The sequence below is a fragment of the Aedes aegypti genome, chromosome 3, assembly GCF_002204515.2.
Source record: "Aedes aegypti strain LVP_AGWG chromosome 3, AaegL5.0 Primary Assembly, whole genome shotgun sequence".
Lineage (NCBI taxonomy): Eukaryota > Metazoa > Arthropoda > Insecta > Diptera > Culicidae > Aedes > Aedes aegypti.
In genome coordinates, this window is record NC_035109.1 from 53,237,234 (window position 1) to 53,264,918 (window position 27,685).

Consider the following 27,685-nt stretch of genomic DNA (forward strand, 5'->3'; position numbering starts at 1 on the left):
ATTTATAATCGTCATCAGTTGAAATAGAGAAATGTATTCGATCTCTAGTAAAGCGGTCGGATAACTAACATTGCTTCCCTTGACTTTTTAAATCTGGTCAATTACAAAGTAGCAATTAAGAGTACGGTTATCTGCGCATGATGCTTTCCTCTCCGATTCAAACATAGCCGTCAATACCCTATCCCTACGTCAAATTATTCAAAAATGTTAAGAAAGATTGCTTGCAATCAATTATTCATAAATATCGAAACTATAAAAAAAATATATTATTTCCAAAAAAAAAACACAAATCTATATATTTTTGTGACAAAGGAAATAGATGCTGATTTGAGAAAATAATCATGTTTTTCAAAAAAAATCCTGAGAAGAGGGAGAATGTGTGGTATCAATCCACATTGTTGGAACCCTATGTGAAGATGAACCCGATCTTAAATCAGGCAATCAAGTAGGCATTGCACAAACCAACATCTCACTCTTCCAGTAACGTCACAAGCAGGGTGTCATGCTTTTGGTGGTGTTCCCGTTTGCCCACTTCAATTCCAAACTCCACAACAACTACAGTGCTGTTCTGAATAATAGCAGCGAATGTCGATTTCCATACAAAATGCTAAACTTTGGCCTACTCTAGTTTTGTTCCCTTTCAAGTGATCGAGATGAAATTTTCACAACAAAACTACATATATGCTCAAATTTGTAACCACAAATTTTAAAATTTCTCTGAGCCCCAACCGGAAAATAAGATACAGGGTAAAATTTTTCGAAAAAATTGCCATTTTTCATTTTAGTTTTTTCTTCTACGAATATTTTTAACATTTTTGGTTTGGATGTACATTTGTCAATTAGGTAGAGGTTGTTCAAATACAGTGATTTCTACCTTACTCGATATTCCGTATCTCGATATCGAGTTAGAGAACCATAGTAAAAGTTGGTTTTCATGGCTAACTCGATGGTCCCTCGAGTTAGAGGGAGATGACTGTAGTAAGTGATATAAAATTTAGGAACTCAATGCCAAGCAGAAATTTTAGTTTTTTAAGCTGCTATTTTTCAAACAATTTCACCTAAATATCTCACTTTCCGGCAGGGGCTCAGAAAAATATGAAATTTTGTGGTTACAATATTGAACATGTTTGTAGTTCTGTAGAGAAAATTTCAGCTCGATTGCTTGAAAGGGAATACAGTCGCCTCTCCACATCTCGATATTGAAGGGACCATCGAGATAGGGAGAGATCGAGACAAAGAACACATTTTTAATGAATACTAGATTGAAAACCACTCCGTTGCCTAGAAAATTAACAAACAAGCAGACGTCACTTCGTGCTCCAGGACTGTTTTGAATCAGTGAAATCGGGTCTAGTAACCTTTGATAATAGGAATATCGACATACGGAGAGAAAGACTGGAACGAATATCAACCAAGTACACATCGAGATAGGGAGATATCGAGATATGGAGGATATCGAGATACGGAGAGTGAAAATGTATGCAGAATGAAGGGACCGAAGAAATCATCGACATAAGGAGAGATATCGAGATATAGAACATCGAGATGTGGAGAGTCGACTGTAAAACTAGAGCATGCCTAAGTTAAGCAGTTTGATGGTGTTTTCGACTCGCTTTTTCTTAAGTGATTATTCTGTGACGTCAAATTTTGATGTTATAATCTCTGTTCAAATTGAAATTTGTATTCACGTCTAATTTCTTGACCGTGAACAGTACAAAACAAGTCAAATAATTGAAATTGTTTTACTAACTTTTGAGCTTTACTCTGGAAAATTTCAACATCGATTCAGTCGACCAACGAAAAAAACACCAAACCATAAGCGCCGTGTAATTGTCATAAGGAACACGACGAATTAAAAGTGCGCCACGGTCGCACCATTCCGCGCCCCCCACTTTACAAAACTTTTCCAATATGCCATTAATTTGAAATTCCGCCCGGTTCCACTCGACCGGCCTTCGAGTCGCCCGTCAAGTTCGAAGGTATGCGGCGCTCGCTCGGGCGGTAACGGCTCATTGCAAATTTAGACTTTCGCGGAAATAGGTACCCACTACCCTATACCCTACTCACTGACAACGCAACGAACCAACCTACTTGGATCCTATCGGCGAGCAGGGAAAATTAGATTGCTGTGAAAAGCGAAACTTTGGCGTGCCTTTTCTTCGAGTATTGTTATGAGGATTCTTCCGAAAAGGTATTTCACGAAACACGAGATATGAATAATGATGAACGCGAGGCAAGGGAACGTCCAGAATGCTTACTAAAATTCGTGTGAAAACAGTTTTAATTGCTTTTTCGTTCTCTATGCGGGTAAGAAGTTTTTGTTAAATTTCGTAATTATTCCTACAAGCCGTGGCGTTTATTAATGGGACGTCTCATTATTATCTTTCTTTCTCTTTTCTTTTCTTGTAAGTGCGATGCTCAGATATTTAATGAAAAATTCCTTTTTATTTTCGGGATACTTGTATTTCAAGTTTTTTTTCCAGTGCCTTGAGAGGAAGAATTTACCCGAAAACCCTGGATTGAGTTTTAAAAAGAAACCGAAAGGGTTTTCTTAAAAATTCGAAGAGGATTTTCCTGATGATCCCAAGAGTATTTTTCTGAAAAACTCGAGTAGATTCTTCTAAGAATCTCAAGAAGGTTTTCCTGTAAATCTGAGGATTTTCTTGAAAATCCCAAGTGAGTTATCCTAAAAAACACAAGAGAATTTTCCTGAAAATCGCATGTGAATTTTCCTGGAAATCCCAAGAGGGTTTTCCTGAAAATCCAAAGAGAATTTATCTAAACAAAGGATTAAATGAAAACTTGAACAGAATTCGCACGGAAGTTGTTAAAGGAGCATCCAGAAATCGTTCAGAATTGAATAAAAATCATGTATGTACAGTAACCGTGTTACTCATCTCGACTTTCCACTTTTCTCTCGAAATGAAAACTACACATGTCGTATAATTCCATTGCTGCTCCAGGCAGCCCACCACAACACAAGCAGCCATTGCCAGTGGCAACACGGGACAGTCAAGTTTTTTGGATGTTGTTTGCTCGAAAGTGGAAAACTCTCTCCTCCCTCGGACAAGAAAACGGTACAAAAAAATCCCAACTGTCCTGCTAGGCACCGACATTTTTTTTTTGAGCTTACCTTCTCGCCATAGTAAGAATTTAGGCGTTCAGCTTCAGGACTCTTGGTGATGATGGCTACTGCTTTGATATTTGAATAGCAGCATTGCTGCCTGAAGTGTTTGTCCTAGCTTCGCTTTCTACGGTAGAGAAAGATGTTCTTTACCGAAGCCTACCGCAGGGGTGTTCAATGACGTTGATTTTGGTATCGTAGTAGGCTAGATTTTTCAAGGGATTTAGTCTCCATTTGAAAACAGTTTCTTTGAAATTTCGCCGTACTAAAAACTGATGATGGGCAACTACGATGGTGCGTTCGAACGGGTGTTTCCATTTCCCAACTCGGTATTTCCATGAATCGTGGTGGGAAACCACTGGCCTACTCTGATTTCCGAGAGGGCATGATTGCAAAATCAGAAGAACGAACCCACCACAGTGCATAACGAAGCGTTTGCCGGAAACGCTGCTGCTGCTGCTTCCTTTCCCCCAACGAACGATGCAAATTGCCTCACAGAAGCTCAGGGGCTGGACCGGATGTGACGGCGCTAGCTAGCTCGTCCGAGTTGATTAATTTCAAACAAACCGGAATGGAGGTGGGTTCGTTAGATTTGTCCCGTTCGAAATCGTTGCTCTTGGGAGGAAGCTGTCGCGCCTAAATCGCTCAGAAAGCAACACAACTAGAACAACCGTCATCTCTTGATTATTTAACCGAATTCGCCACCACAGAGGATTTTCAAAAATCTTAAACATTTTCACCGAATTCAGCTTATTTGTCTGTCTACGAAAGCACTCAAATGCATATGTGAAGTAAACTCATTGTTAGTTTACGGCACATTTCCTTCCCAAATTGAATGTGGGTTTTCCGGCCGGCTTTAGCAATATAATAAGCCGAGAAAAGGGTAACTTTCGGAAGGGGTAGGACTCTAGTGGGACCAACCGACCATTATTTCAACTTGTTTACAATCGAACGCTCGGGATCTTCTGTGGTGGACCCTCATCGATAAAAGCATGGTCCGGCGACCGCTTATTATGTCCGACAAAGAAAAACGCAAATTTATCTGTTCGTTGGATGGAGAGAAAAAAAGGTCTCACAAGAGTTAGAACACTTGACTTTGAAAGGGTAGACCCTCGGCAAAAGCGCCTCAAAGTATACAAAAACGATTACGCTCGGCGGCGGAGTGTCGTAGTCGTCATGGTGATTCGGGTTTGACAGCTATCAAAGTGATTAGAAGCCTACTCTGCTGAAACCGTTCAACCGTTTTCATGCAACATGGCGGTGTTCCGCGGTTCACAACATAACCTCGACGTTTAATTAATGAGCAAGAGATTTTCCATTCAACTTTTTTTTTTAGCTAACATTTGATCGCTTGATTGACATTAATGAATATAAATTGACCGACAACTTATCGTTTATTTCCTCAGATGAAACCTGCAGATCGGATGAGTTTACCTGTGCCAACGGGCGGTGCATCCAGAAGCGGTGGCAGTGCGACCGAGACGACGACTGCGGTGACAACAGTGACGAGAAGGGTTGCCAGGCGACGACGTGCGATCCACTGAAGCAGTTTGCCTGCTCGGAGAACTACTGCATCACGTCCAAGTGGCGATGCGACGGGGAACCGGACTGTCCCGATGGATCCGATGAGAGGGTATGTATGAAAGATTTGACCAGGTGGTCGCAAGATTCCAAATTAAATTGGAACCTCCATAGACCTCTTAAGATCTACACGCGTAATCAGTGATCTCTTCATGTTTTTTTTTGTAACAATATTTATACCATGAAAACATATTCTGTCAAGTTTTGATTTTCACGTAATACAATATATCCAGCTTTTTACGAGCGCTAATGGCCGCCACAATCAGACTCGCTTTCTGGTAGGGATCAAACGATCTGACATTTGGGTTGAGTCGTTTGACAGCTAATCGATATGTTTTTGATCGATCTTATCGATTTACTATCAAACGTCTCAAACCAAACGTCAGATCCCCTAGTCCCTACCAGAAAACGAGCTTCTTTGTGGCAGCCATTAGCACTTGTAAGAAGCTGAATACATGGTAATACAAGAACTTTTTGAGTTACAATAGCTACAAGAAAAACCTGTGATCTTTCGAAGGATTATGAACACGGTTAATACCCGTACAATTTTTTCCTAATTATATTCTACCACCTTATCCATTACCATCAAAGAGGCCACTGGATGAACGTGTAGATCTGAAGTACTATACCTATTCAAATAAGTACTACACATAATGTAAATGGAACTACTTGAATGTAATTTACATAAATGAAGGTTTAAGTATACATAACTTTCTCTACAAAAGGGCTGCACAAATCCAACGCCTCCCACTGTAAATCCTTGTCTCTCACTGGAGTACCAATGCTCAGATAGAATCACCTGTATCCACAAAAGCTGGATCTGTGACGGCGAGAAGGATTGTCCACAGGGTGACGACGAGATGCCGCCAATCTGCCAGAATGTAACCTGTCGGCCCGATCAGTTCCAGTGCAAAAAGGACAAAACCTGCATCAATGGGCACTTCCACTGCAATGGTAAACCGGAGTGCTCGGATGGCAGCGATGAGGTCGATTGTGGTAAGTAACGCCGTTACATGTTCGCCGTTACGCTGCTGACACTATTCCGTTACAGCAGAACGTCCGGCCGTCAAGTGCAACCCCAAGACGGAGTTTGACTGCGGCGGTGGAATGTGCATTCCCCTGTCCAAGGTTTGCGACAAGAAGCCCGATTGTCCGGAGTTCCAGGACGAACCTAACGATAAGTGCGGAAAGAACGAATGCTTGGAGAATAACGGCGGGTGTTCGCATCTGTGCGTGGATACGCCCGCTGGATTCTACTGCGATTGCAAACCTGGGTAAGTTTTGAGGGTATGTTGTATTGGCTTCCATTCACACGATCACCTTCAACAGCTACAAACTGGTGAACAATCGCACCTGCGAGGACATTGACGAGTGCGCCGAGGCTGGATCGTGTTCCCAGAAGTGTACCAACGAGATCGGTACGTTCAAGTGCGAATGTATGCCGGGTTACCTGAGAGATCCCCGTGATCATACCAAATGTAAGGCCACCGAGGGACACGCTTCGCTACTGTTTGCCCGCCGCCACGACATCCGCAAGATATCGCTGGATCACCGCGAGATGACGTCCATCGTGAACGATACCAAATCGGCGACAGCTCTGGACTTTGTATTCCGCACCGGAATGATCTACTGGAGCGACGTTTCCGAGCAGCGGATCTACAAGTAACTTCTTCATGACAAGAACATCTTCAGTTTATTAACGTTCATTATTCATTTCCGAAGGGCGCCAATTGACGAGGGGTCTGACAAGACGGTAGTCGTCAAGGATCAGACCGTCACCTCGGACGGGTTGGCCGTGGATTGGATCTACAACCACATCTACTTTACCGACATCAAGAAGGCGACGATCGAGCTGACCAACTTCGACGGCAACATGGGCAAGATTCTGATCAAGGATGATCTGGAGATTCCACGAGCGATTGCACTGGATCCAATCGATGGGTAAGTATCGGGAGGGAAGGAAATTCTGAATCTTTACAGATGTTAATATTTTTGGGGTTATGTTTCTTGTTTCGTTCGACAGATGGATGTACTGGACGGACTGGGGAACGACTCCTCGTATTGAACGCGCAGGAATGGATGGTACCCATCGGCAGGTGATCGTGACTTACGAGGTGAAGTGGCCCAACGGTATCACACTGGATTTGGTCCGAAAGCGTGTCTACTGGGTAAGGCATAAACTTAATTTACATATTTTTCACTTTATTAATAGTTTTTAATAGTCAATGCGTTAATGGCACAAATGATCACATTGTTCCACACTGGCTTGTTTCTTACAAAATGATATATCGATGGAAAATAATCAGTATTTAACTTTTGTACTGTCCAGAGACACGTATTTGCGATGTAGTTTTAGGAATTATATTAAAAGCCTGAGTTGGACTCTAACATAGAAATCGATGTATTAAGATTTTATATTGTATGGTTGTCACAAATTCGTTTCTGATCGGCATCAATCATTTTAACTATGGACCTATGCACGAGTTCATCAATTTGACGTTTGAGCGGTGCCGAATTCATTGGTTTCCATGGTCACATAAATAATACGGCACCGCTAAAACGTCAAATAATGAACCCGTGCATTGGTCCATAAGGTGATTATAGAACGAAGCCACACCTCAAATTTTCAAGAGTCTTGAGAACCAAAAAGCGCTCCACGTTGAAAATATATCTTATTGTTTACCACCAGCAATCAAACAATTTGATTGATTTTCAACGTGGACTGTTGTCGAGTTTTCCAGTATTATGCACTTCAAGATTCAAAGTTTGGCTTCGTTTTATAATCACCTTAAGCTTTTTTGATATACACTCCCGTGCATAAGTTTGGGTTCACCCCCTAAAAAACAATGCAAAAGTGTTCATTCCATATCTCTGTGATTAAAAGTCCAATTCAAACTCTTTAAGCCGCATTCCAAAGGCAAAGAGTTATTCTTACTTCGTATGTATTTTTCCAAAAACATTATTTGAACTTTGTATACTAAATATGTACTTAAAATTGTGACATTTTCCAAAAAACACACTGAAAAAACATTACTAATTTCCTCAGCATTGGATCGACCCAAATTTTAAAACAAGGTGTCTTTAGAATCGCAATCTTATATTCTTTGAAGAGCATTCATGAATTTTTTGCGGAAAAATCCGAAAAGTATTCAAAATGAATGAAACAGTCAGTCAAGTCATCGTGCAAAAGTTTGGGTTCACCTGAACTTACTTAAATCTGTGAAATCTCAAACCAATCATGTACGCGCCATTATTTGCGATCAAAAAAGCTTTAAACTATTAAAATCGGTTGAAAAATGGCAGAGATATTGACAAAACTGATGTGCGTGTGGCTCAGATGAACCCAAACTTTTGCACGATTTGCATCATACTGAGGGGTGAACCTAAACTTTGGCAAGATGACTTGACTGACTGTTTCATTGATTTTGAATACTTTCCAGATTTTTCCGCCAAATTTTCGTGGTGTCTCATCAAAGAATATAAGATGACAATTCTAATGACACTTTGATTTAAAATTTTGGTCGACCCAATGCTAAGGAAATTAGATATGATTTTTCAGTGTGTTTTTTGAAAAATGTTACAACTTTAAGTATAAATTTAGTATACCAAATTAAAAAAATGTTTTTGAAAAAATACATACGAAGTAAGAATAACTCTTTGCCATTCGAATGCGGCTCAAAGAGTTTGAATTGGACTTGTAATCACAGAGATATGGACAGAACACTTTTGTATGTTTTTGAGGGGGGGAACCCAAACTTTTACACGGGAGTGTATAATCGATAGAAAAGATCATCGATCTTTTTTATTCAATATAACGGCAGAAGCTAGACGTCATCTCGAATTAAATTTTGTTCAAATTCAGTAATGAGAAGAGAGAAAAATAATGTCTCCTTTCGTTCTCTTAGTTTTCTTATACGAGTTTTTTTTTTTCATTGTTTTCTTATCTTATATATACATAGTGCACTTCACAGTGAAATTCTCTCTCTTTTGCTATTGAACAAAACCAGAAAGCAATAGTGCCCCAATACCTGTCAACTTTGACAGGTGCTGGCACCGTTGTTTTCAGATTTCTCGAAGGAGAGAAAAAGAACTATTTTTTGATGACGTCACCGTCCGATGGGCCATACATTTTAATATGCACTCTGAAAAAAAACGAAACTAAATACTTTACACCAATAGATTCCTTAATAGATTGAATAAAAAAAACAAGGGATAAAAATAGGAGATAAAAGTTTTTAAAAGATTTTTCAAATAGGGTAGGATGGGGCAAGATTATCATTCGGGGCAATATGAGCACCCCTCATTTCTAAGTCTGATTGAATAAATATTGTTTAGAGCAACGTCTTACACCGTTCAATTGAAGTTCGTCCAACTACTATCCTTGGTAAAAGTTATAAGAAATCATAAGAATTCGAAAACATGGGTAAATCATCATAACTTGTGAAAATATTTAATTTTCCTATAACAAATGACAAGAACCAAATAATACTTTTTTTACTATTTTGATCATATTTCTGAATCTCTGCCAAGCTTTTTGGAGATTATTTCAGTACCGTTTTGATTCATATTCCGAACACTTGAGGTCAACAGTGACTTCAAAAGCGAAAATATTAATTTCTTTGCAAAGACTAACCGTTAGCTGTTAGGTGTACTGATAAAAATATGTTAATTTAAACTTGTTTAGTATTGTTTTAACGTAAAAGTATGGAAAAACATTTTGACTCAAATGCCGAACACAGCGTTCATTCTGTCTCATATTCCGAACACCTTGATTCAAATTCCGAACAGCGCGAATAAATCGTATTCAAATGAATAATTTTGCAAATAAATTTATCTAAGCTAGTTTAAGTGGTCTCGAGCTAGAGAATCATCACTATTCCCGAGGCATATAATTGATTGTAAAACGTTAAAATTGAATTGCAATTGACTGCCATTCCATGGTAATTTGATGACATATTTCAGTGAAACATTTCAAACTAGTCGCCATACAAAAACCGAGTGTTGGGAACATGAGTCTGTTCGGAATTTGAAACAAAACGGTATATAAAGTAAAAAAATAATCAAAAAATCTTAACAGAATTCAAGTAATTTTTACAAGTCGGGACTCTCATGGAAATGAGAAAATTATTTCGAAATAATTCAAATTCAATTAAAATGCTCCGCCCTACCCTAATCCGATCAAGCATGATATTTCTTCCTAGATTCCTCAAGGAATTTGTCCGGGATTTGTGCGGAATTCCTTCAGGAGTTTTGTCGTGGACTCTTCCAAGAATTCCCTCGGGTTTTTCCAGGATTTCCTCCAGGATTCTTCCAGGAATTTATCCTAGATTTCTCGAGGAATTCCTCCGGGGTTTCCACCGAGATTTTTCCTGGAATTCCTCCAGCATTCTCCCAGGAGTTTTGTCCGGAAATCCTTCAGGAATTTCCCCGGGGAATTCCCTCCATAAACTTCATCGGGATTCTTTTATGAACACAACCGGGTTTCCTCCGAGATTCCTCCAGGAATTCCTCCGAGATTACTTCAGGATTTTCACCACGAATTTCTTCAGAAATTCCAACAGGAATTACAACAAGATTTTTTCCAGGAATTCCAACAAGAATTTCTCAAAAATTTAAGCAGATATTTTCTCAAGAATTCCTTAAGGAGTTTCTGAATGGATTTCACCCCGTATTTCTCCAGAAATTTATTCAGGGATTCCTGCAGGAAAACCATTGAGGATTCCTCAGGGGATTTCAGCAAAAAACATTCAAGAACTTTTTCCAGTAATTACATCAAGAAAACCTTCAAGATTTTCTTCGGGAATCCCACCAGGATTTACTCTAGAAATTCCACCAGGAATTCCTTCAGAGACTGTACCAAAAACTCCACCAGGATTTCCACCAAACGTTCTGCCAGGAATTCCTCCAGCGATTCAATAAAAAATCCTGCAAAAAATCTAGAAATTCATACAAGAATACTCACCCAGAATGTTTTCAAAAATTTCACCAGGAATTCCTTCAAGAATTCAACCTGGAATTCTTCCAGAAATTCAACCAGGAATTTTTCCAGAAATTCATCCAAAAATTCCACCGGAAATTTTTCAGGAATTTAACCAGATTTTTTCCAGGAATTCCACCAAGAATTTCTCCAAAAATTAATGAAAGTTTACGCAGATATTTTCTCATGAATTCCTCAAGGAGTTTCTCAATAGATTTCACCAGGAATTTCTCCAGAAATTTATTCGGGGATTTCTAGGATTTCACCAAAAAACCTTTGAAAACTTTGAAAATCCTGCAAAAAATCTATAAGTTCATACTAGAACACTCACCCACAATGTTTTAAGAAATTTCACCAGGAATTCTTTCAAAAATTCAATCTGGAATTCTTCCAGAAATTCAACCAGGAATTTTACCAGAAATTCATCCAAAAATTCCACCGGAAATTTTTCAGGAATTCTACAAGATTTTTTCCAGGAATTCCACCAAGAATTTTTCCAAAAATTAACGAAAAGTTACGCAGATATTTTCTCATGAATTCCTCAAGGAGTTTCTCAATAGATTTCACCAGGATTTTCTCCAGAAATTTATTCGGGGATTTCTAGGATTTCATCAAAAAACCTTTGAAAACTTTGTTCAGTAATTACACCAAGAAAACCTTCAATTTTTTTATTACCTCCGGGAATCCCAACAGGATTTGCTCTAGAAATTCCACCAGGAATTCCTCCAGAGATTGTACCATAAATTCCATCAGAATTTCCACCAAAAGTTCCACCAGGAGTACTTTTAGGAATTCCTTCAGCGATTCCATAAAAAATCCTGCAAAAAATCTATAAGTTCATATTCTCACCCAGAATGTTTTCAGAAATTTCACCAGGAATTCTTTCAAAAATTCAACCTGGAATTCTTCCAGAAACTCAACCAGGAATTTTACCAGAAATTCATCCAAAAATTTCACCGGAAATTTTTCCAGGAATTCTACAAGATTTTTTCCAGGAATTCCACCAAGAATTTTTCCAAAAATTAACGAAAGTTTACGCAGATATTTTCTCATGAATTCCTCAAGGAGTTTCTCAATAGATTTCACCAGGATTTTCTCCAGAAATTTATTCGGGGATTTCTAGGATTTCACCAAAAAACCTTCGAAAACTTTGTTCAGTAATTACACCAAGAAAACCTTCAATTTTGTTTATTACCACCGGGAATCCCAACAGGATTTGCTCTAGAAATTCCACCAGGAATTCCTTCAGAGATTCTACCATAAATTCTACCAAGATTTCCACCAAAAATCCACCAGGAATTTTCTCAGGAATTCCACCAGGGTTTTCACCAGAAATTCCACCAGGAATATCTTGTGAAATCCCTGATAGAACCCCTAAAGGAATTTCTGGTAGAATCTGTGGAGGAATTATTGGTGGAATCTCTGGATGATTCCCTGGGAGAAATTCTGTAAGGATTTGTGGATTTTTCAATGGCATCTCTGCAGGAATTTTTGATGAAATCTCTGGGGGAAGGAATTGCTGTAGAAATCCTTCGAGGGATAACTAATGGAATAATTTGATTTTCTAGGTAGAATCTCAAGTTAGAGTTCGGCGGATTGTTTTTAAGAAAGCGCTGGAAAAACTTATAAAGCAGTCCTGGTAGGAATGTTTTGAGAGAGAGATTACTTGAGTAATGTCTTCAGGAATTTCCGGAAAACATAAGAAGATTTTAAGAAGATGTCCCTTGGTTTTTTTTAATCCCCGGAGGAATTTATGAAGGAATCTTTGAAAATATTCCTTGAGAAATCACTGGGAAAAATTCTAGAGAAACATCTGAAAGAATCTACCTTCTGGAGGTATGCGCAGAGTAATTTCAGAACCAATTCTTAGGTTGATATCTTGAGAAATCAGTCGGGACATTACAAGAAGGAATTCTTGGGGGGTTTAAATAGGGACCCTTGGAAAAAAAAACCTAGATAAATACCTGGAGGAATTCCTGCTGAGATCCCTGGAGCAATTTCTTTAGGAATACCTGAAGATATTTTTAGAGGAATTCTTGGTGAAAACATTGGAAAAAGTCCTGGAGGACTTCCTGATGCAGTTCTCGTAGTAATCTCTAGTGGGATTCCCGGAAGAAATCCTGGAACAGTCCCTGATGAAACTTCTCAGGGAATTTTTAGGGTTATTTTTTGGAAGGATTTCTTCAGGTTAGGATTCCAAAGAATGTCGAAAAGAGTTCCTGAAAAGATCTCTGAAGTAATGCCTGGAGGAATTCCTGAAAGTATCCCTAATTTAGCCTTTCTGAAATCTACATAAAATGTATTCTACAGCTTTTTTATATCAATTATCAAATCTAGTATATTTTCACAAGAGCACCAAAGAATTTATCATTACATCAATTTTGATTTAATATTCCGTTTGTGAATCTTGTTTCAATGCAACAATAGAATATATGGTTTTCGTTACGTTCAAACCTTATGCTAGAAACAGTTAGAGTATCACGTAATATAGGCTCTCTTGATATCAGAAGCTTTACATCTACTTTTCACTGGAAATATGGTCGGCATTAAGTCAGAGGGGACCAAATGACATTTTTCAAAACACCATCGGCTGGTTTAAGTTGTAATAGACATGACAACCCTAGTTGCGTAAAAATTCGTACTTTAGCTCAGGTAAATGTGGAGCTCCCCGAAAATTATTGTACTCCCTTACGATTCCCTAAAACTAATATAGAACGTTAAGAAGCAAATGTGATTTTGTAAACAAAAAAATCAAATGAATACGGCTCTGTTATGCCTAATGCCACTTGAGCCTGAGAAATAAATGATTAAGTAAAAAAGGTAAATGTGGGGACTACACTGAAAAAAACATATTCGGTTTTTTACCGAAAGTTTACACATCCCATACTTTTTTGTCCCAAGTTTTCCCAGGCTAAAATGCATTTCCAAGATTATTCAAAGATGTAAACTAAAGAGGATCGAGAAAAATTTTGCTGCACATGTTTGCACTTTTTTGTTTCGGGCTCATTGATTTTTTTCAATATTTCGGACATTTTATCTTAATATAAGCTAAAAACTATTTCAGGGGATAATTGAAGATCGCTAAATGATTCAAATCATCATTACTATGTAAGTTTTAATATTTATAATAGTTTTCGGAATAATAATTGCATAAGTGGCCTATATACATCAGTAGTAAAAAAACTAAGGAATTGCCACGAGGATCTCTTTTTGTTGTCTCTTATAGAACGGTTGCTGCGCTCACCCATACGAATGTGCATATCAACAAAATAGCTGGCGCGAATGTGGGGAAATGAACCACGGCACACAAATTCAACGCATATCTTGCGTTCCGTTCTGAAGAAATTGATTCAAACTTCTGTTATCTATTGCTTGATTATCCTAAAGAACATTAAGTTTTTTTTTTTAAAGACAATTTACACCGTCTTCAGCACATACATAGGCTGCACAGACTGAACGATCACTAACATTAGGCAACGGATAACACGAAACACCCAGTAGCCCAGTGATGAATTTTTCGTTTGACGAAAAGTTTTCACCGACTGGAGCGGGAATCGAACCCACACCCCGTGGCACAATACGCCTAGACGACTGACGCCGCTAACCGCAAGGCCACAAAGCCCACAAGCCCACAATATTAAGTTTTCTGTAACTAATTATCATCTAACAGCTTTAGCAGATTTCGTTGTGCACAATGCGTTTTGTACTGTTTTCTCTCGGAATTTGATACTGGAGTATAAATTATGCACCAGATAAGGAGGCACAGCTCAACCTGTCAAATGCCATAGTGAAAAAATAGGACGTCATCCCTCAAAAATATTAAATTTGTATCACAAAACTCATAAATATGATACGAGACGGCAAAAATATGTTTGGCCGCTAGCTATATGCGAACTGTCTTTACAATTAAAACGGATGTGTAAAAAGGTTGACGTATCATTTATGATAACTCCTTAGAAGCCTTTGATGACCAATTTAGCTATTTTTATTTATTTATTTATTTTAACGAAAATTTTGGAATTTTCCTCCCCTTTGAGTGATTTTATTACGAAATCTTTCTCAAAGAGGCATAAAACCTCTTCATCTTTTCATATAACGTTACAAAACAAATTAAAAATTAACTTAAAACTAAAGGCTCATAAGCATAGCAGCATAAGCATAGATGACCGTACAATTCGTAGTTGCTACTCCGTGATTGACCAGAACAATCGAAGTTGCACAGTGAATTAATGAATGGGGCTTGTGATTAGCTTACCATCCTTCAATGTGCACAAATTGAGAGCTTAAATTTAAAAGTCAATAACAGCGCCGGCCACGTCCTTACGGTCATCGGGGAAGGGAAGGAATGTTAGTTAGACAACCGTTGTTACTAGAGACCGAGATCACCTCTGCATCTCCACGGTTGTCATGGAAGGGATATTGGGTTAGTGGGATAAGGTAAAGATCTGGGAGTCACCAATGATTGGTGATGCGATCCATGATATAATCACGCCTAACCAAATTCGCGAAATAATTCGATAATCGCATTGTACGCCGAACAAGTGTTCGTCACTCGCCCACGCAAGAGCGAGCGACGCGATCAATAGATCAAACACTACTAACGATGCGTGGCGCTTTTTCATTTCTCTGAGCGAACGACGCGCGACAAGTTTGATCCTGCCCTCATTGCCCGTCCCCACAGGAGCAAGCGTCAAGGTCGAAGGATCAAACACTACTCTAACTTAAAACTAAAGGCTCATACTTAGCTTAGCTTAGCTTAGACTGACTACACATATCAATGGTTGCTATTCCGTGATTGACCGAAGTCAGTGAAAATGCACAAAGAATCAACTAGAAGATCGGCTGGGATCAGCCATAATCTTCTTCAGTGTGCATAATTCAGTGCTTCTATTTATACATGGTCAATAACGGCGCTGGCCACGTCCTTGCAGTCAGATGGGATTGGGGGAAGGAATGTTAGTGTGTAACCTTTGCTATTTGGAGACCGTGTTTGCCTCTGCATCTCCACAAAGGTTACTGGGAGGGATGTTTGTTAATGGGGAGGATCGTTGGGTCACAGGATTCACTTTGATAAGCGATTAGACCATGATAGATAATTATTTGTGAGATATAAACATGCTTATATGTAGATATGAACAATATCTATGTAGAGAAAAATTATGCCGACACTTGAAGTGACGAACTTTTCAAAGTTTGTTGAATAAAGGGAACCTTTCGCAAGTCTACACTTGTAGTGTCGAACCATTCAAAGTTTTTTTTTTTAATTACAAAAATAAAGGTAAAAAAAGGAATTTAAAAAAAATAGACATAAATAATTTATGAATCAGAGTTTATGTCGACACTCACAGTGACGAACCTTTCAAAGTTTGTTGAAAAATCATATTTACGTCTCACTGTTGTAACGATTAAAGGTGCAGTCATACATATTTTATAGATTAGAAATAGTAGCATGAAACGAGCTCACCAATAGATCCGTCATCCTTGAGTAGCAACAATCCACTTTCAGCTTCACTCGTTGGCTCGGCTATATAAAAGCACTCAGAGAAAATAGGCACGCGACCCGAGAGGGAAATCAACTGACGACTGCTCGGGCTTTCTTGACGCACTGCCCAGGAGCAAGCGTCAAGGTCGGAAGATCAAAAAGAACTAATCAAACGCGGCACTTTTTCACTTTCACTCGACCGACGCGTGACATGTTTGATCCTGCCCTCATCACCGGCCCCCGCAGGAGCAAGCGTCAAGGTCGAAGGATCAAATACAACTCTGCCCAGCAAAACGCAAAACGCACGAGAACGAAACACAAACTCCCGGCGACCCGCAAACGCGCGAAACGAATAACAATAACAAACTCCTTAAAACTAAAGGCTCATACTGCAAAAAAAAAAAAGCTATTCAATAATTAATTTGCTCAGAAACAATAGGTCTAACACATGATTACCTAAGGCTTTTTTAAAAATTATGCGAAAATTGTAAAATTTTATGCATTTGCCATTCCATGAAAAACCGATCTAGTGGGTCTCCGAATTCCGTGCAAATTTGCGAAATAAGGATACACGTATTTTTGGATTTTTTGATTAGGGTGACCATTTCCAAAATAGGGTTTTCTTTTCATTTTTTCAAAAAGTTCAGAAAATTTTACCTAAACTGTCAAATTTTCAGCGATGCATGTTTTTTAGTTTTTGAGATATATTTTTTTGAAAATAAAAAATCAGTCATTTTTCATCGGCACACACTGTAGATCTCAGCGCATTAGATTTGTAATGTTTAAAAAAAATCATAACTTTTGAACAGCTCAACCGATTTCCAATCTTTTTTTTATGGTCTCAACTTTTCAGAAAAAATAGAAAAAAAAATAGAAAACTTTGAAAAAAAAATTTTTTTCACATTAAAATATATGAAAATTTATAAAAAAAAAACTAGAAATTTTTATATTTTTTCACGTTTAAACATATTTTTATCAGATTTTTCAATTTTGTCTGAATAGTTGAAATTTTAAGCTTCCATTCCATACAAAAAGATTGGAAATCGGTTAAGCTGTTCAAAAGTTATAATTTTTTTTTAAACATTACAAATCTAATGCGCTGAGACCTACACTGTAGGTCCTACAGTGTGTGCCGATAAAAAATGACTGATTTTTTATTTTCAAAAAAATATATCTCAAAAACTAAAAAACATACATCGCTGAAAACTTGACAGTATACGTAAAATTTTCTGAACTTTCAAAAAAAAAAATGAGAACAGCGATAGCCCCTTTGGTCCCGAGGCCTTCAAAACACGAAAAAACGGAAACTATTGAGTTTTTTCATGTTAAAAACACAATTTTTGTGAAATTTTATATTTTTCCTGAAAAGTCAAAATCTTTAGTCTTCATTTCGTCCAAAAAGATTGAAAATCGGTCGAACGGTTCAAAAGTTATATATTTTTAAAAATAAAAATTTTGCAAAATCGCGATTTTTCTGGTCACCCTATTTTGGAAATGGTCACCCTAATCAAATAATCCAAAAATACGTGTATCCTTATTTCGGATAAGGAACAAAATAGCAAATTTTCACGGAATTCGGAGACCCACTAGATCGGTTTTTCATGGAATGGCTGACATAAAATCAAGTCGCATAAGAATTACGTTTTGTTTTCTATCGCCGTACCTTAGAAGTAGAGCACACAGCGTCTCAGATCAGTGTCACCTCTATTCATACTCTCCCGTTTCACAGGTCGATGCCAAACTGAACACCATCTCCTCGTGCGACTATGACGGATCCAAACGGACGGTGGTCCTCTACTCGGCAGACTACCTGCGGCATCCGTTCTCCATCACCACGTTCGAAGACTACGTCTACTGGACCGACTGGGACAAGGAAGCCGTCTTCAAGGCCAGCAAATTCAACGGCAAAGACATCGAACCGGTGACGGCAATGCATATGGTAAGATAGAATGTTGATCCCCCTTCGGCAACGTTTAATTATCGTACTCTGACAGCTCCAGCACCCGATGACAATCCACGTGTACCACCCGTACCGCCAACCGGACGGTACCAACCACTGTCAAGCCGTCAACGGGCACTGCTCGCATCTCTGTCTGCCAGCGCCACAGATCAACAGTCGCAGTCCGAAGATTTCCTGCGCGTGTCCCACCGGGCTCAAGCTGATGGACGACGGACTGATGTGCGTGGAAGACGGTAAGTGCGAGCGCAATTTGTTTTACAACCCTAATAAAACTGGCCCGCCCTTCGATGATTGGCAATCTACAATGTTTATATGCGACAATGGCTCGGAAAGGGTGCGAAAAAGCGAACGCAATAATCCCAAGTGCAGGTCCATAAACCCCCGTTTATTGAAATTTATTTAATTTTCCTTTTGATGAGTTTCTGTTGGGCTTATGCGCGTTTATTTACATTTCGTTTTTTATCATTTTAATTCTGTTTTTTTTTTGGTTATCCCTTTTTTATGAATCCGATTCAAATCAAACAATCGTGCCGCAACAATGATTCCGCAACCCAACAAACACCAATCATCATGGGATGCATGCGATTTTACATCTTTTGGCGAATGCAATCAAATTATCTTCATACGATCGCGAAACCCATCGAATTTCATTACCAGTGAGTGTAACCACGACGAGGGGTCCAACGACGACGCATGCTTCCAGTTTGCGCCCCTCGAAGGGCAATGCCACTAGCAGCGGCAAAGACATCGAGCATCACCCCGGTAATATTTACGACAGCAACAAAAGTATCATTGCCTCTTCGGGTAAAACTGCGTCATCGTCTTCGCATGGGGACAATAACTGTGAGTACCAAACAGCACGAAGCTTCGAATATTCACAGAGAACACTGGTGAATGTTGTATTCCTCTCGAATCGACGCTTTTCTTTCTGTCAAAGTTTGCGTCAAAATGGTGTAAAGTAAATTTTCCGTGTAGGTTCTCGTCCAATTACAGTGTTGCCTGAACACACAACAAATATGATAGCGTTCCATCAACAAATGATAATTCGTTGATTACGTCAGGTGCACATCTGAACATCGAAGCTAATGATACTAATTAATCACAATCAGCTAACTACAACCGACGGGTGATGGAAATCGTAACACTGGTTTTTGCATGCACACACGTTCAAGGGTTTCGTTCGCATCTAATGGTTCATTTGTGCAGTACCAAATAATGCACTCGACTAACATGAAATCTGTTTGGTTGTACAACATATCACAAAACGGATTTCGGCTGACAAAGTAAATCGTGTAGCGCAGCAGGCTGTGCTGAAATAGATTGCCATTAGTAAACCTTACCCATCCGTCTATCCTATGCACAGCAAAAAGTTTCATGTAATGGTGATCTTAAATTGACGTAATTCACGTATTCATGTAAATCAATCAAATCGTGTGAGAAAGATACTCGAATTACCGGCTTACTCCTCCAGTTGCGATATGAATTTTAGAAATGTTAATCGATTGGAATACAATTTAACTAACAGCAATATATTATATAATACGCGATTATTGATACCTACAGTATTGGACAATACATTTGCAACTTTTCCGATTTTCCATACAATAAGAACAATTTTGGTTATCTAGATCTCAATATTTTATGGACCGATTTGAATGAAATTTTCACATGATGTGAAAACATAAGAATCAAATGATATTTTTTTCGAAAAATATAATTCCATGCACATACTTACGGTGAAGATGAATCGAAGCCTAACCTAAAATTTTCAAGAGCACGAATCTGGAAAACCCGTTTGCGCTGAAAAATTAATTGATTGGTCACCACCGATTGAGTTTTCAGTTCAAACGGATGGTTAGTTCTCCAGATTTGTGCTCTTGAAAATTTGAGGTTTGGCTTCGATTAATCTTTACCTTAAATACTTATAATGATGTTTAAAATATGTTTCAATTTAAAATACTTCTGTAGATTACTTTTTCTATAAATTATGTGCTTTAATGCATAAGTCTAATCAACGTTCTTTATCAATACTCCCCAATTTAGTTTCAGCTGCAATGATGTAAAACAGTAGTTTTGTTGTGGGTTTCCATGTGTTTTGATATCCATTATCAAAGTTACCCCAAAACCGCCCTTCGATTACATAAAAAAAATAAAAGTGAATTCAAAATATATCGTTATGCAATCCTTCAACTGCAATCGATAACAAAGATACAAGTACTTGTGCAAAAATATAAAATAAAAAAACGTGATGCAGAAATGTTTGAAAAAAAGCTGCCTAACTTACCCCGTTTAACGGTACCAAAAATAGTGCAAAACAAACTCTTTCCTGAACAGAGATCAAATAACAAGTTTTTCTCATTTCGACTGCTTTTAGGGTTTTAATAGTTGTTATTTTTTAGGGTGTAAAACTGCTGCCTTTCATCTAGCTACCTTGTGCCATCATAGGGGTGAGAGAATGCTGTCCTTATGGTCAGTGGAGCCTTGATAAGTTATCCTCATTAGGATGTTTTGTGCTAAATGGGGCGATTTATCAACAGTACGTGGAACTATAAATGGGGCATTACGGCTGCTCATCGAAAGTTTTAGCGAAATGTTGGATAGTTAGTTTGTGAAAGCTAGTTAGATACAGCTGAGTTTTGTTGTTACGTTTTGATTGAGCCGTAGCCCATTTTAATCGAAAAAGAACGTAGCATAAGACATGGTATGTAAAATGTAACATATTTCACTACACGAATTACAAATCGATAATAGTTAAGACAAACTACGGTCACTTCGAATTCCATTTGTTGAAAAGAAGTCATAATCAAGACATTCCGAAGTAACCATGGAGCATTATATCATTGCTTTTATTAAGCAGTTGCAATGCCGTAAGCCTACCATTAAAGTAGTTTAAAAGTGGAAAAAGGCCCTGATATATTCGAACTAATGCAAGAATATTTATAAAGCAACCAAGTAATTCATAAAGTAATATTAGTGCATTGATACATTTGTAATGTAGCGTTAATGCTCTTTTGCTTGACAGCTCTTGTAAGTTGTCGAATTAAAGCAATTTCGCGTCAGTATTGTTGATATGCAGTAGAATACGTGCAATATTATAATGCTTGGTGTTACTTGGGTTGCTTAAAGATCAATCTTACCCTTCAAATCAATGCCACCCGACTTTACGGTATAAATCAAAAAAATTCACTAAAACCATCTCCATATGACATTTCATTTGAACACGCCCAATAACAACACCACAACGATGTTTTTATTATTTTTCTATCTATGGTGAATTTCGAAATGCAGAGGTATTAACGGTTTCTAGTAGCAAAAATCACTACACATTATCATTCCATCCCCAATTCCTGATGATTATTAGGACTCGGTCGGGACAGTTATTGATCAAACGTATGAGAGTTGCCTTCCTTAGACGTAATGGACTGTTATTTTACTTTGCTGGGCCCAAAGTATCATCGTCTCGGTCCCACAATATAACCCACGAAAATGACAACTTAGCTAAAGAAAGCTGAGAAGCAGACTCTGTTCCAGTTGGGACATAATAAAAAGTAAAAGCTGAACCAGAAAATATTCCACGTATTTCTAAAAAAAACATATCTTCCAAAAGACCTACAAAATTTTCAAAAGATTTTTCCAAAAAAAATAAGTGATTGTTGCAATGATTCATCAAGAAATTCTTTTGCAAGTTCTCATGTATTCATTGGGAATCCCAGATTGTTTCCACAGGTTCTTCATGAATCCCTGAATATTGTCATCGGTGTCCCATACTGCTGCTCATTGGAATCTTCGAAAAATAATCCCATATGATACCCAAGGGATCCAATCAGAAATGTATACGTTTATTATGAATATTATGACAATCAGGTCTTCTGAAAGACGCTTAACGTGATAATACGATAAAGCTGATTTTCGGTGAGACATGATGCAGCCCACAGACGCTCAAACGGTTTGACCAATATTCACTCCGCCCTCCAAGTTGGTCAAACCGATTTATGTCGATGCAACCGTTTGACCGATTGTCAAAGTTAGTTGCAGTAACCCGATATTTCTTCGCATGTTTTGAGTGATCTCGGCAAGTATAGTGAATATGTGATTGTTATTTTTCCGAATTCTTTGGCTGTGGGGAAATGTTCCTATGATGTTTGGACAATAATCGTGGTAAGGAGAAGTAGAACTTTCAAAATTTCAATACCGGAAGAAATGGATATTAATGAGGAATTCCAGTTATATTTTGCACTACGTACTCTGAAAAACTGAAATTATGAGGGTCTCTGTCGAAAATATTCTGAGCAATCATCGATGGGAAAACCTAGGGGATTTTTTTTTTCAAACATTTTATCCAGTGGTTTCCTCTAGTTATTTTACTTTGAAGTTTTTTCCAGGAATCCATGGGTTATACTAGAGATTCTACCAGAAATTTTTCTTGGGATTTCACCAGGAATCCACAGATTCAACCAGAAATTCTTCTGAGGAAAATCCTTCAGGCATACTTTCAGGTGCCATTCTTCCAGAGATTCCTTCAAAGGTTCCTCTATAAATTATTCAGGTTTTCCTCCACTGATTCCTTCAAAAATCAATCCGAAAAATTCCTCAAGTAATTTCTTCAGCAATTCTTCAGGGTTTACTTCAAAGCTGCTTTCGAGAATTCCTCCAGAGATTGCTATAACAATTTCTCCAAATTCCCTTTAGAAATAATTTCTCTAGATGTTAGTTCCAAGGATTCCATCACGCATTACCCAGGATTCACATCATGAATTCTTTCAGATACTTTTGAATGGATTCTTCAAGAAATTAATCATCAGACATTCCACCAACCATTTCAGCAGGAATTTTTAAGGGGTTCCTTCTTAAATTCCACAAAAAATGGCTTCAGAAAAACACCAGGAATTTTTTCAGCGTTTCTTTCTAGTTTTTTTTTACAGATTCCTCCAGGGATTTATACAGAAACTTCCCGAGGGATTTCTTCAGTGATTCATCCAATGATTCTATCAGGATTTTTTTCCTGCGACTTCATCAGGAATTCCACTAGAAAATTTCAAAGACATTGCTCAAGAAATCTCTTCCAAGAAATTAATACAGGAATTCCATCAAAAATTCCACCAAGAATTTCCACCAGGAATTGCTCCTATCAAAAATCTTCCAGTGATTCTTCTAGTGATTTCTCTAGTAATTCCTCCACAGATTCGCCCAGAAAATCATTCACCGATCTTCTCTTGATGAAATTCCTGGAGGAGTTGCTGATAAGCTTCCTGATGGCACTCCTGATCAGGGCTGTTAAAGGTCACGTGACATTGACAATTGAATATTGCTAACACCATCGTTCTCCGTGGAAAAAGTCAAAGGAAAATGTTTTTTCCCGGTGGCAATACTTGCCGATGCAATATTTCGCATGGGAGGTTGCTATAAGCATTTTAATTTTTCCGAAATTTTGACATTTAACAGCACTGCTCCTGATATAATCTTTAGAGCAACTCCTTATGATATCCCTGGAAGAAATCCTGATGGAATTCCTCGAGGAACTTCTGATATCATCTCTGGAGCAACTCCTGATAGAATATCTAGAGGAATGCCAAGTGGAATCGCTGAAGTAACTCTTTATGGAATCCCTGGAGAAACTCCTGATGAAATCCCCAGAAGAACTCTGATGGAAGCCCAAAGGGTACTTATGATAGGATCCCTATTAGGAATTCCAGATGGAATCCCTGGAAGAACTCTTGATGGAATTCGTTGGAGGAATTCCTGATGATATTTTCGAAGGAACTCCAGATGAACTCCTGATGGAATCCCTATAAGAACTCCTTATAAGATCCTTAGATGAGTTCCTGATATGATTGCTGATGGAACTCGTGGTAGTAGCCGTAGAGGAATTTCTTATGATATCCTTAGAAGGAATTCTGATGAAAATCCTTGAGGAATTCCTGATATAATCTGTGGAGGAACTTCTGATAGATTCTTTGGAGGAATCCCTCGTGGAATCTCTGAAGGACACTTGATGGGATCCCTGGAGCAACACCTGATGGAATCCCAAGAAGTACTTTGATGGAAGCTTCAAAGGTACTCTGTTAGAATCCCTAGAGAATCTCCTGATGGAATCCTTGTAGGAATTCCAAAAGATATTCTTGAAGAAACACCAGATAAAATCATTGGAGGAACTCCTGATTAAATCCCTTGTAGACATTTGATTACATCCCTGGAGGAATTCCTGATAAAATCCCTAGAAGGAATCCTGATAGAATCTCTGGAGAAGCTCCTGATAGAATCCTTGGGGGAATTCCAGGTGGAATCTCTGGAGGAATTCTTGATGGAATCCCTAGAGGAACTCCTGATGAGATCCCCAGAAGAACTCCGATTAAAGTCCTAACCGTACTCCCCATAGAATCCCTATAGGAACTCCTGATGTAATCCCTGGAAGAATTCCAGGTGCAATTTCTGAAGAAACTACTGATGAAACTTGGGATTGCTAGAAGTACTACTGATAGAATCCCTTGAGGAGTTCCAGGTGGAATCGCTGCAGGAACTCCTGATTCCTGAAGGAATTTCTGATGGTTCGTTCCAAAAATACCCATATAGCTTGGAATTCAAGTGATTTCAACAAACCGAAAGTCGCCATCTTGGATTCGTCCTCTACTCATCGATCCCGTTACAAATATATCAATATAGCATAGGTTTCACAAACCGGAAGTCGCCATCTTTGATTTCAAAATGGCGTCAGACATCGATTTCCGCTTTACCTATGGATACTCTTGAGAAAAACCACTGATAAACCCCACTTCTTCGCAAAACTTCTTGAGAACACCCGACAACTTATTAAAAGCTTCAAATTCTTGTTGCGCTTGAAATTCAAACGTACGCTTCCTCCTTTTACACTCCTCCTGTTAGGGGCGTACAAAGAGGTTTGACTGTACATTTAACGCCCACGGTATCACTAGAGCATCATCTCTTTTCGTCGAATCCAAACTAAACTGATTCGGTTAGATTGATATTGGAATGAAAGTACAAGCTTGTTGGAACAATCATACATCCTATTTTTTATTCAACAATATAACCCATTGATAATCAATGAAGTAACTATTGATTTACAATCATTTTTTACGATTTTGATAAATTTAGACGATGTGTAACAACTTATTGAAACAGGTTTTGTACAGAGCATTTTTTGTTTTAATCCAAAACATTGAAAGAAGTCGTGGACAGAAAGGGGTTGAAATTGACGTTTAAAAAAAATGTTGTGTTTTAACATTGTCTCAAATTACCTTAAAGAGTTAAGGATTGAATTATGTTTTTTAAGCAAAATATACTAATCGACATTATTATCGACAATTGAAAAATAACATGTTTGGCAACACTGAAACAACGGATTTCTTTCAATATTTTAACTTTAAAGCCTGATTCGCTGCTGACAAGTAATTTCTCGGCCTATCTTGATGCATGGAAAATTTCTGCAAGGAATCGATCAAGAATGCGTTTTTTTTCTGATCGCAGTACGCAGTTGAAAAGAAAAGTCAGTTCAAATGGCAGTCGCTGTAGAAAATTTCTGCAAGGAATCGGCGAGAAATTTCTTTAGCGATTTCTTTTCAGTAGCAAATCAGGCTTAACTTACTAATACTTTTTCTACAGCTCAGTGCTTTAATCACGCATACACAGCATAGGCTGACTGTACATGTCAATGGTTGCTACTCCATGATTGATCGGACCTGGAAAGAATTGCACTTCGATCCAAATGAATAAGGGATGGGACTTTCCACTTACTCTCGAAGTGCACATTTTAGCAGCTCTCATATTATTGATCAATAACGGCGCAGGCCAAGTCCTTACAATCAGTTGGGATGGGAAGGAATGTTAGTGTGTAGTGATTGTTGTTTTTAGAGACCAATAATACCTCTGAATCTCCACAATTACCACGGAAAGGGTGCTGATTAGTAAGGGAGAATAAAGATCTGAGAGTCGCATTTGAAGGTCGGTGACACGATCCATGGATAAGGAGGAAAAATACGACTCTTACTTAAAACTAATTTTGAATTTTTACCTCGTGTTTTCATATAACACTTAAATGTTATCAAATTTTATCACATGTTAGCCAAATCAATGAACATCGATTTCGAACAAGTTGAGTAGAGTAGAGTATAACATCTAGTATCTCGTTTTTACATTCGTTTTTCAAACACAAAATTAAATGTTTTTGGGAACACGTTCACATTCTTTCCAGAATACACTGGATACATTTACTTCAAAGAAACATACAATTGAAACTTCCAATGGAGACGTTGAAGTGTCTTAAGCACATTCAAGCAACCCACCAAAGCATTCATTTAGGTACTAAGATCCTCCTCGAATTATATTGTCCCATTTTGGTATTCCAGAACCAACGTCCATCAAATGGTCCCACCAACTCTAAGACCCGCGACGTGCCTGGCGCAACAAATTGCACTTTTCTCCACCGTCAAATTAACTTTCAACTTGGCACCTTTGAATTGGACAACTTTTTCCCGCTTTGTTCGTGTTTGTTCTTGGCATCTTCTCCATTGCCTCAGTAGTGCATAAAAACCATCAAGACACAATTTCCTGCGCTACAGACATAGTTTCGCATTGCTCCTTTTCGGGTAACGTCTCCATTCATCTTAGTGCAGGCGAGGCGGGGATGCCAGAAAATAACACAATTAATCATAAAACTGCTCGACTTGTTCACGCGAGAAGCCCTTTCCACGCGGCCATCCCAGCAGCCCGGGAAATGTCTGCTTTTTATGTGTAATTATTCACATTTTACCGAAGAGTATCTTGCTCACTTCTGTCTTCAACGTCCAATCGGTCCCGTCGACGCTTTTCAAACTATATAACTAGAACGACCAAAATTAGCCTGCTTCGCTCTTACTCGTCGCCTGGCAGCTCCAACCCAACGAAATATTCGGAGAGAAGTAGGCCTGGACGGGCGAAGGGAAACACGGAAGAGCCCAATGGAGAAACTTTCGCTCTGGCAAAGTCCAATTTTCCGCTATTTTTCGCGCGTGCTTTCGGACTGAAATTAATCACATTCCTCTTGCGCGTCGGATCCGTAATTGGAGCTGACTTTTGTTGCCGGCTTGTGGGCACTGCTGGTTCTTAGGGGGGTGCGCCGAGAAATATTTGAAGACTTTGTGGGTTTGTAATTAACCTGTGAGTTGCTGGGGTTTTGCTCTACAGAATACTGTTCATGGGATTAAGCTTTTGAAAAATCGTATGGAATCTAAATTTTTTGGATTGTTTTCTTACAAAATACCGCGACACTAATCCATCATCGTATGTGGAATTTAACATTGTGACAGCATTACTGTTCTGTCAACCACACAAGACTACGGTGGCGCCATCTATGCTCATTGACATAACGACCGTTTACTTTTATGGTCCATTTTTTATGATTCATTCGAGTCTAATGGAACAGTGCTGCTATCCAACGACAGAAATATGTATCATTCATGGTAGCTTAGAAGATCTTTAAGTTTAGCTACATTTTTGCATAACATCATTACCATCTAATTTGAAAACTTCTGAAGATATGATTTTTGTTTTCATCAAAACGTTTGTTAA

The 27,685-nt window shown here is 38.4% G+C and overlaps 1 protein-coding gene across 18 annotated transcripts in view; it reads left to right on the forward strand.

Moving 5' to 3' along the window:
- Positions 1 to 27,685, forward strand: part of LOC5576021 (very low-density lipoprotein receptor) — a 1,100,036-nt gene that overhangs the window by 973,306 nt on the left and 99,045 nt on the right. For 13 of the 18 annotated variants that reach the window (XM_021855964.1, XM_021855956.1, XM_021855970.1 and 10 more), the window contains 9 exons: positions 4,531 to 4,757; positions 5,431 to 5,701; positions 5,757 to 5,979; positions 6,035 to 6,367; positions 6,428 to 6,646; positions 6,729 to 6,873; positions 17,894 to 18,103; positions 18,159 to 18,357; positions 18,782 to 18,967. In XM_021855964.1, the coding sequence (XP_021711656.1) occupies positions 4,531 to 4,757; positions 5,431 to 5,701; positions 5,757 to 5,979; positions 6,035 to 6,367; positions 6,428 to 6,646; positions 6,729 to 6,873; positions 17,894 to 18,103; positions 18,159 to 18,357; positions 18,782 to 18,967 (2,013 nt within the window). The remainder of the gene's footprint in view (positions 1 to 4,530; positions 4,758 to 5,430; positions 5,702 to 5,756; positions 5,980 to 6,034; positions 6,368 to 6,427; positions 6,647 to 6,728; positions 6,874 to 17,893; positions 18,104 to 18,158; positions 18,358 to 18,781; positions 18,968 to 27,685) is intronic. The other 5 variants (XM_021855963.1, XM_021855971.1, XM_021855968.1 and 2 more) reach the window with 2 other exon arrangements.